Consider the following 10808-nt stretch of genomic DNA (forward strand, 5'->3'; position numbering starts at 1 on the left):
AAAATGCAAATACAACTTACGCAGCAGCGATCTGGAGCTGTGGAACCCCGCCACAAGGCTTAAGCGCCCGTCATTTGTAAGTTGGGTATGTCAGAGCAAAGATTGCGGGCATCCACATATACAGCTGCCCCGAGCATACAACTGGAAGAGTTCGCGAACATACTCGAAGACCTAGCAGAAGATGCACGCAGTCGTTCCCCAGTGATCATTGCTGGCGACTTCAACGCATGGGCTACCGAGTGGGGAAGCACAAGGACAAACGCACGCGGAAGCGTCCTACTTGACGTGTTCGCGACCCTGAGCGTGGTGCTCCTGAATAAAGGAAGTACACAAACATACGCAAAGGGTGACCGTGGATCGGTAATCGACGTCGCATTTGCCAGCCCCCAACTTGCACGGTGTGCCACCTGGAAAGTCGCAAGTGTATATACGCAAAGTGACCACCGGGCAATAACATGCAGTATCGACGACGGACCCACCAGACGGACCACAACCATAAGGCGCACAGCTTGGAAAACGGAGGACATGGACACCCAGTGCCTGCTCCTCATGTTCCGGTAAAGCAGCGAAAGTATACACGGAAATGCAGAGCAGCAGGCAAAATCGCAAGGTACAGCAATGGAAATTGCCTGCGACGCCGCCGTGGTAAAAAAGCAAATGGGAGGAAGGAAGCAAAAGCTAGTGCACTGGTGGTCGCAGGAAATAGCGGATATGCGGAGAGGGAGCCACGCAGCAAGACGCTGCTACCAGAGGACCATGAAACGGGCAAGGCGGAGACCACAAGATCCCCAAGCAGCCCAGGAAGCGGCAGAAGCGCACTCCATCTACCACCAACAACGGGCACATCTCACCAAGGAGATCAAACGCAGCAAAGCAAACTGCTGGAAGGACCTCTGCAAGGAGGCAGACCTGCAGCCTTTTGGTCTAGCATACAAGGTGGTGATGGGCAAGCTGGCGCGCAAGGTAATGCCCACCTGTCCGGAATTATTGTCCAGAATCGTGGATGCACTGTTCCCCACACAACAGGAACTAGCCTACGTGCCCAGACACCGGGAGATCCCCACACCACCACAGATCGGTGCGGAAGAGCTTCTAAATGCGGCTAAGAGCATAAAGACCGGCAAAGCGCCAGGGCCCGACGGTATAACCGGAAGCGATAGCGAAGACTTTTAGCCAATGCCTGCAAGAGAAAGTTTTCCCCACGGGCTGGAAGCTCCAGAGGCTCGTGCTTCTACCAAAGACTGGGAAGGACCCCGAAGACCCGGCTGGATACAGGCCTCTGTGCATGATCAGCGTAACGGAGAAGCTGCACGAGCGAATCATCGCAAATCGGATAGAAGCGGAAGTCGACAGATTCGGCTTTAGGAAGAGGAGAAGCACCACCGACGCGATCAGAGCAGTGGTGGGTAAAGCCCGCGAAGCCATAGCTGGGAAGAGATGGCACGGTGGCATCAAGAAGTACTGCCTGGTAACTACACTAGACGTAAAAAATGACTTCAACTCTGCAAGGTGGCCAAGCATCATCGCCGCCCTCTCCAGAATTGGTGTATCTGAGTAGGTGAGCCTAGTAGTTAGCTATTTTAAAAACAGAGTGTTGCTTTTCGACACCTCGACGGGACAAAAACGACGGCCAGTTACAGGAGGCGTTCCACAGGGGTCTGTTCTCGGCCCGCTTCTGTGGAACTTCATGTACGATGGCATCCTACGACTGGACACACCAGTCGGCTGCAGCATCATTGGCTTCGCAGACGACATCGCGGTAGTAGCGATACATAAAACCCTGGCAGAAGTAGAGGAAAACACGAACGAGACAGTCAGACGAGTGATGTGCTGGCTCCAGGAAAACGCCTCAGCCTATGCGCACAAAACCAAATCGGTCCTGATTAGCACCAGGAAAAAGGTAGAGACAGCCAGAGTGGTTTTTGGAACAGACGAAATCGAGACGTCCCCGGCTATCAAGTACCTGGGAGTCTTTCTGGACCACAGGCTTAGCTTCAAGCAGCACCTGGAAGCAGCCGGAGTCAAAGCCGGCAGGGCAGCAAGCGCGCTATCCGGCATAATGGCCAATATCGGCGGTCCAAGACAGAGGAGCAGACTGCTCATCTGCTCTGTCGTCAGAGCCATCATTATGTACGCTGCTCAAATATGGGTACCAGCTATGGAGCTCCCAACGTACAGCCGCACCTGCAAAGCGGCCTACTGAAGATGTGCACTGAGAGTCCTTAGTGCGTACCGAACCGTCTCCGAAGATGCGGCCCTAGTATAGACCGGCATGGCGCCAATTGACCTTCTCGCCGCTGGAACCATCATCGAAGACCATGCCATCCGCGAACCGGAGACCCAACGTAGATGGCAAGAGCGATGGCGTAACATAACGGCATATGGACTAGACGCATAGTCCCGGACATAGGGCCCTGGGTGAGTAGAACTTTTGGTGAGACTAACTTTTATCTAACGCAGCTTTTTACAGGACATGGGTGCTTTAAATTCTACCTACATAGAATAAATGCGAGTCGGATCCGTTTTGCACGCACTGTGCACGGACCATAGAAGACGCTGAACATGTATTTTTTGTCTGTCCAAGATTCTCTGCTGATCGGGAAGAGCTAAACCTAGACATTGGGAGTCCATTTATAGTCAATGACTTAATGGATATCCTACTTAGCTCGCAAAACAATTGGGATGCCATGAGCACCTACGCTGCAGAGGTCATCCAATCCTTGCGTCGCGCTGAAAGACAGCGCAATCGAAATTCAAATCCTAGATAGGATCTAGTGACGGCTTTCATGCCATCTCCCCCTCGTGAAGTGCTGCGAGAGTGATACGGAGAGTAGGGGGGTTTTTAGTGGGTGAGGTACTTCCAAGTCCCACACTTATCGGCTTTCAATGCTTTTCCCTCCTATACATACAAAAAAAAAAAAAGCACTTGATGCCAGATTTAGCTTGTCCATGATTTCTGTAAAGTTCGCAACGAATGTTTTTAGTGTTTTACGTAAGTCCTCACGAAATTTAACATAATGATCGGTTTTGTATGCTTTCGATATCTTGGTGTCGATGTCGTTAAATCGATTCCATGCATCCTCGAGAGCCGCCTTTTTTTTTAAGGACATTATATTTTGCTTCCTTTCTGGAGAGTCTTTTTTGAAGTTCCTAATTATCTTCGAAATTTCATCTCCAATTTCTTGCTGCTCACTTAATGCCTCTGTGGCGGCAGCGTGTTCCTCCTTGTGGGTATCCATTTCACCTCTTACTTATACTTTGGCCCGTTGGGAGTATTTTATTCGCTTTGCAGCTGGATACGCTCCTATTCGCAACCGATGTTGGTCAAAGTAAAAGTACAGATGACGTACTAAATGGAGGTTTTGCGTTGGTGAAACGCACTTGTGATCTTGATATTATTAATCGTTGATCTTGTTGGCTGATGATGTGAAAGTGACAGATCTGCCAAATTGTTCTACTTATTGGTAGGAGATTTTACCGTAAGTATGTGGCTTGCTGTCAGTTTGTGTTGAAGAGTCCTGGTGACTTCCTGCGTAGAATTCGGGGCGAATTCACCAAGAGCGAGAGAGAGCTTTCTTGCGCTCCCGTTATAGTTAAGGGCGTATTTTACACTAGACTTCAAAATTTAACAAAAATATAAAACGTATCGTCGTGACGCGACAGTATTTGTGGTAAAAGTGGATGTGTGCAACACAGAGAAGGAAACGTTTCCGACCCCATAAAGCATATATATTCTTGATCAGCATCAATAGCCGAGTCGATATAGCCATGTCCGTCTGTCTCTATGAGCGCCTAGATCTCAAAGAGCGCCCCCTTCCTCCCCCACAAAGGACGAAAATCTATGGCAAGCATAATTTTAAAGATATGATAAAACCAGAGACCCGCTACTCATTTTCTTTCTCACTCGCACACTCTGCCCCGTTCAGTGCTCGAAAGCCCTCTAGTGGAGAAGATATAGATTCTAAATGGTACATGTAGAATCTACATGTTAGATGTAGAATATACATTGTAGACGTAGATGTAAATAACAGATGTAGCAAAAAAATGTAAACAATTTTTACATTTCTACAAAATAAGCTCAAAATCTACTGACTGAGTACGGGTATAAGAAGAGTCGCGTCGCCAGAAGTGACTCACACGTTCATTATCGTTTCTTTTAAGGAGTACAGACTCTTGAAATACACATCGTCAAAAAGCTCGATGAAACGGTCGAAACCATATACTTTTAACGGCCTATCTTCAGGCGACTATTAAAAAAAACGCATGACAAGCGATGAATATAACATATCTCAACGATGTCGGAGAATGTATGACCAAAACAAAGAAATATCTAAAGAAAGCAGCTTCGTATGAAATGAAGATTAAGTGGATTAAGGTCGATTTTAAGATTGGACCAGAGAAAGAACGGGCAATCCAACAGCTTAAATCCTTTCTTGTAACACGCAAGATCCACACGGAGCAGTTCTATTACAGATGTTCGATTGCAAGCTTCACCCTGTTTATTTCTGGATCAAGAAGACGACGCAAGCTGAGTCTAAGCAACATTGTTACACACTCGAGGTCAAATCTGCATATCTGGCATTGAAAAAGTTTAGACATTATTTGCTGGGAATAAGATTTAAGCTGGTCACGGACTGTATCGCGCTAAAGCAGACAAAGAGTAAGCTTGACATACCAAGAGAAGTGGCGCATTGGGTGCTTCATTTGCAGGACTCCGACTTCAAAATGGAACATTGAGCGGAAGACAAAATGAAGCATGTGGACATTCTAAGTTGTTATCCTCAAGTCTACGTCATTACATCAGAGATATCATCACGTTTGATGGGATAAAAGCAATTGTTCGAGTTCTACAAGTTCATACCTTGGACCGTATGAGATCAGATCGTCAGCGTTAAACGTAACGGCTGATACGAAGTGAAGAAAGCAGCCCCGCACGTCGTATATCAAGCTGTGAAAGTTAGTCGAAAAAAATGAGGAGCTGTTGTCATCTGGGACGGGATGGCCAAATGTAAGAAGGCTGGGTCAAGTACAGAAGCCCGGCCCCCCCACCATAAATAAATAAATAAATAAGAAGTTTAGAGGTAAACTTCCAAACAACTATGTACAAACCAACTTAAACTATCACTTATCCATCAATAAACATACACCTACATACATATATATTCTCCCGCACTTTCTTTCCTTTGCTTTCGTCATCACCCTCTCGCGTTCTAATCGAAGCCTAGCACTGGGGCAAGGGCAATTCGGACCGTCTGCCCTTAAACTTAGTCTTGCTCGTGCAGTAACTTCTCGCACATTGCCTTGTGCGATCCAACTTACTCGACGTGAACTCTCTCTATCGATATTACATACGTATCTATTGTTCGGCTGCTATAATATAACACAATAAACTATATGTATTAACCTGAACAATCGGTGAATTTCTCTAAGCAAATAGCAAAACTACGCTACTGAACAAGCTCAGCAGCTCAATAATGTCAGCTAAAGATAAATATGTTCACATTATATTATATTTTTTTTACAGTTTTATTAAACATTACAGAATTGAAAATGGAGACAGCAAGTTTCAGCTGAGAAACATTAGAAATCTTGCATATGTGAGTGCTGTTCAAAGACAAGAAGAAACCCCCAAAAAAGATTTTTCAGAGCTATTTGGGGATGACAGTATTGACAACGGAGATTTAACTGGTTATGCGCTTAAAGGAGCTTACAATTTAAGCAATGTATGTAAATGTACATTCTTTTAAGAAGTGTCAAAAACCAAATCTTTTTTTTTAGTATCGTCCTCATGCAGGTATACTGGCAAGTGGGACCCCAATAGATACATTTGGTTCCCATATTACACAAATTAACAAAAATGGTAAGTTTTATTCAAAAATGGAGGTACGTGTGTATATAATTCTAGCCCTCGCGCACACTTTAGCTGAAAGCGGATCTAAGATAAAGAAGCTTTCAAAAGTATTCGACGAGAGTTCTAGAGTGGATAGCCACGTTTGTTCAATGTTCGAATAAAGTAAAAAGTATCCATGGATAATTATCCATAATAATTATGTTTGAGCGAAAAAAATTAAACTCAAAAATAATGATTAAACTTTGAGTTTTATTTTTTCGCTCAAATGTAAAACTTAAAGTTAAATAATGAACATATCATGGGGAGCTGAGAAAAAATTGATATATATATCTGTTTGAGATGCCAAGCTTTTCGGGGTTGGCCCCGGCCCGCGCGCCCCCCCGCCCCCCCCTCCGCGCTGCTGCCCCCGCCCCCGCGCCCGTTTGGCACCTATATTTATCCAAATCAGTTAAAGACTTTGATTTAAACGTTATAATGTTTATTTATACCGGCGGCTAGCTGAAGCCAATTGCTCGCTCTTTTGCCCAGCCAGATAAATGTTCACAAGCGGGGGTTCAGTATGCAACCTATGCGGCGAGAGATTAGCATAGAACTACTTGGGCCACGACGGCCGATCAATGCAAGAGCCGACGCAGCAGGTGCAGAGCGTCCTTTAACAGGGAGAGCGCAGCAGCACTGCCGAACGCTGGGGACATACATAAGCTTAGGTTTCGATACTCTAATACAACTAGTTACAGCTACATTTAAAATTGTGATAGACGCTTAAGTAGCCGCTGGCCCGAACATACTCCCCCCGTTGGAAGCTCGCCTTTCAACTGACTTCTCAAGGGGCAGCAAACACAGCCGAGTAACGGCCCTCCTGATGGTTCCTGAAGCCGTCTTCAAATCAGCCACGCGGCCTACTCCATCCTTGCCTTTGACGACGTCGACCACTCTGGCCAGTGGCCAACGCATTGGAGGAAGATTCTCATCCTTCACCAAGACGACATCGTTGACGCAGAGGTTTTTCGCAGGCGTACGCCACTTCGAGCGCTCTTGCAAAAGAGTCAGATACTCTTCGCGCCAACGCCTCCAGAATGTCTGCTGCAGTTGAGTGACCCGCTGCCAACCATCCAGACGGTTGAAGTTGAGCTTCGTTAGGTCAGGCTCGAGAATTGACTGATGCGGGCCTCCCAAAAGCAGATGAGCAGGCGTCAACACATCCAAGTCATCAGCGAGAGCAAAGGGCGAGAATTAACAATTGCCGCGATCTGGCAGATCAAGGTGCGGAGCTCGTCGAAGCTAAGGATGGATGGCCCAACTGAGCGGTACAGGTGATACTTTGCGGACTTCACGGCCGCTTCCCACAATCCGCCAAAGTGCGGAGAGCGCGGGGGGATGAAATGCCAGTCGATGGTGTCAGCCAAGCAGGATTCATGGACTTCCTTCATGTGCGAGTCGCTCAGGAAAAGCTTCTTCAGCTCCAGAAGCTCATTCTTAGCGCCAACGAAATTTGTAGCATTTTCCGACCAAATATGACTTGGCCTTCCTCGAGTGGACGTAAAACGTTTCAGTGCGCCTAGGAACGATGCGGTGGTCAGATCTTTAACAAGCTCCATGTGTATGGCCTTAGATGTGAAGCAAATAAACACGCTTATGTAGCACTTGATCGGAGGCCTCGTGCGGATTTCTGATCGGTAGAAAAAGGGTCCACAATAGTCCACTCCAGTTACTTCGAAGGCCCGCGATCCTTCCAGACGCTCCTTAGGCAAGTCCCCCATAATGTGCTCAACCATGCGCGGCCTCGTCCTGAAGCATCTTACACACTTGCTAACCGCTTTCGAGACGGCTTTGATTCCTCCAATAGGCCAATATTCTAATCGAATTTTAGCAAGCAAGGCGCGAGGTCCGGCATGGAGGTTCCGTTGATGATAATAGCTTATCATTGCAGATGTTACGGGATGTCCCTTGGGCAAAATAAGCGGGTGCTGAGCATTAAACGGGAGCGATGAGTTGCCGAGACGACCTCCAACTCGAAGTAAACCTGACGGATGGATGAACGGAGATAGCGAACTGATGGAGCTAGACTTCCTGACTTGCCCATTGCGTCTAATCTCCTTTATATCCGACCACAAACTTGCCAGCTGAACGTGTCGAACAAGAAGATGCGTTCCTTGCTGTATGTCAGAAACCGTGAGTCCAGGATGCCTAAGACGATGAACGAATTTATGCATGTAGGCGAATGTGCGCTGCATGCCAAAGAAAGAATTAGCAAATTTGCATCCGGACGTGAGATCGGCATGTGGAGACGCGATCAGCAATACACGCTTTCGAAGCTCAATGGTCGGAGTTTTAGAAACGGCAGATACAGGCCACTCATCCTTAGAACCTAACAAAAACGAGGGGCCGTGAAACCACAGCTCTGACTGGATGAGGTAGCTGGGAAGCGAGCCTCTGGAGGATATCAGCGGGATTCAACAATGTGGGAACATAGCGCCATTCCATGCCTTGCGTCAACTCCTGAATTGTTGCCACTCGATTTGCCACGAAAACCTGAAATTTGGCTGGCTCATCCCGAATCCAAGATAACGCCGTAGACGAATCCGACCAGCAGTAAAACTGACCTGGGAAAATTCCCGTCTCCTTTAAGCTGCGCATAACCTTCGCAAGCAAATGGGCTCCACTCAATTCCAGCTTTGGAATCGACAATGATTTTAGTGGCGCCACTTGAGACTTTGAGCACAAAACATTACTCGACGACTCCCCTTGCCTGGACACGACATATATGCAAGCACCATATGCTTCCATGCTGGCATCACAAAATCCATGAACCTCTACAATTGTGCTGGAATGATGGACAACGCGAGGAAAGGAAATGCGAGAGATGCTTGCCAAACTGTTTCTCAGGTCAATCCAAGTTGAGTGCAGCGCTGTCGGTAGGCTTTCATCCCAGTCCAAATGTTCTCTCCAAAGCTGCTGAAGAAAGATCTTGCACCTGACAATAAAAGGATTAATCAATCCAAGAGGGTCGTAGAAACGCGCAATAGTTGACAAAACCGACCGCTTGGAGGGCCTTGAATTCGAGTCCAGCGCGGACAAGGCAAACAGCAGCTGATCCGACGCAGGGTCCCAAGCTAAACCAAGAGTTTTGGTAATGTCGCTTCCATCATGAAACCGTAGAAATTTCTCCACGTCGTCCTCCGGAATTCCATCAAGCACCTCCTGGTTACTCGAGCACCATTTTCTAAGCTTAAAGTTACCGCAAGACAGTAGACTTGAAGTTTGGCGCATCTTTTCCATGACCTCTGCGACCGAGTTGCCGCATGAGATGAGATCATCAACATAGAACTCCTGTTGCAGAGCAGCTGAGCCAAGAGGGTAGGGATTACCCTCGTCGATGGCCAGCTGGTGCATTGCGCGGACCGCTAAAAACGATGCAGCCCTCGTACCGTATGTGACGGTGTCTAATGTGTAGACCAGAACCTCGGACTGGATGGAATCTCGCCATAGGATACACTGGAGAAAATTGTCGGGCGGGGATACCTTTACGCAGCGGTACATTTTACAAATGTCACCAGTGAGAGCGACGGGATATGTGCGGAACCGGATCAGTATGTTAAACAATGCTGGCTGAATAACAGGACCTGTCATCATCACATCATTTAAGGAGCATCCAGTTGATGTAGCTGCAGAGCCATCGAAAACGACACGGAGCTTTGTCGTGGTACTATCCTCCTTTATAACGCAGTGATGAGGCAGAAAATACTTGCAGAGGCTACGTGAGTCAGGATGGACTTTGGACATATGCTTTAAATCAGTATACTCCTTCATAAAAGCTGAGTAACGCTCCTTGAGCGCGGGATTACGATCCAGTTTTCGCTTCGAGCTGAGAAATCGTCGATACGCCTGAGTATAGGACTCTCCCAAGTGATCAGCATCATGCTTTAAAGGCAGTCGAACAGAGTACTCCCCTGATAGCAGCCGTGAAAAATGGCTTACGAAATGCGCCTCACAATCCGCTTCTTCCTTTGTACTCAAGCTAGCCTCCGCACAATTCTCAACTTCCCAAAACATACGAAGAGTTCGATCCAACCTTGCATTCATTCTATCGTTAGATAAATCCGGAGAATTTTGGGTTGCCAAAAGCGACGAGCTTGATACCCTCTGTCCACCACCAGATACGATCCACCCAAGCCGGGTCTTCTGCAAAAGAGGCAATCCATCTATGAGCTTGATTTGCCCTACGCAGAGAAGGTCATAGAATATGCTCACGCCAATGAGGAGATCTACTCGCTGAGGATTAAAGAATGCGGGATCGGCAAGCTGAATGTTGGAGGGAATGTTCCAATCGGCTACATTAACTGCCAGACTTGGTTGGCTATCTGTGATTGTGGGTGCGATGAGAGCAGTGAGTGTGGTCGAATAGTCCGAAGTGCGAGACTGCATGCAAATGCTGACGGTGGATCCCTCAGTGGACACGCTAGTATCGCCCAGACCAGAAACAAGGGCAGACGATTGAGTTGTCCTAAGCTGAAGCTGCTGGGCGAACCTAGAGGTAACGAGATGAAGCTGAGATCCTGAATCTAGAATAGCGCGACAAGGAACCAAAACGCCAGATCGATTCTTCACCAAAACAACAGCTGTGGCCAGCAGCACAATATCGGAGTGGAGACCTTTGGCAGCAAGAGAGGTAGACGCATGAGACGGCACACTGCTGGCAGAATCCTGAACTGGCGTAATAGCTCCTGGTTGTACTGCTCGTTCTGGAGGAGAACCAGCTGGGGAGCTTTGCGCTATAGATGAGTCGAAGTGCAACAAGGTATGATGCCTCCTTCCGCAAACTCTACACTGGCCACCTGTGCATGCACGAGTCCGATGACCCGATTTTAAGCAGTTAAAACACAGTGACAGCTTCTTCACTTCTTTGTGACGCAGAAAAGGAGATAAATTTGTGAAGATGCTGCACGAGTATATTCCG

The 10808-nt window shown here is 47.4% G+C and overlaps 1 protein-coding gene across 1 annotated transcript; it reads right to left on the reverse strand.

Annotated features, from left to right (window-relative positions):
- Positions 1 to 2257: 2257 nt before the first annotated feature.
- On the reverse strand, positions 2258 to 10276 carry LOC121404526. The gene is made up of 5 exons (XM_041594181.1): positions 9559 to 10276; positions 8455 to 9474; positions 7090 to 8282; positions 6755 to 7009; positions 2258 to 2386 (listed from the first exon to the last, which is right to left on the reverse strand). The coding sequence occupies exons 1-5, from the start codon at positions 10274 to 10276 to the stop codon at positions 2258 to 2260; spliced, it is 3315 nt and encodes a 1104-aa protein (XP_041450115.1).
- Positions 10277 to 10808: the final 532 nt, after the last annotated feature.

The sequence above is a fragment of the Drosophila obscura genome, unplaced genomic scaffold (genome assembly GCF_018151105.1).
Source record: "Drosophila obscura isolate BZ-5 IFL unplaced genomic scaffold, ASM1815110v1 contig_209, whole genome shotgun sequence".
In the NCBI taxonomy this organism is placed as follows: Eukaryota; Metazoa; Arthropoda; class Insecta; order Diptera; family Drosophilidae; genus Drosophila; species Drosophila obscura.

Bases quoted from the DNA above. Each gene is read 5' to 3' on its own strand.
- LOC121404526 (XM_041594181.1), bottom strand. From the start codon at position 10,276: ATGCAGTCTCGCACTTCGGACTATTCGACCACACTCACTGCTCTCATC. The intron at 8,283-8,454 runs GTCAGTTTTACT...TATCCTCCAGAG, and splicing joins GGAGACGGGAATTTTCCCAG to GCTCGCTTCCCAGCTACCTC. The intron at 7,010-7,089 runs GTTAATTCTCGC...GGCCCGCATCAG, and splicing joins TCTGCCAGATCGCGGCAATT to TCAATTCTCGAGCCTGACCT.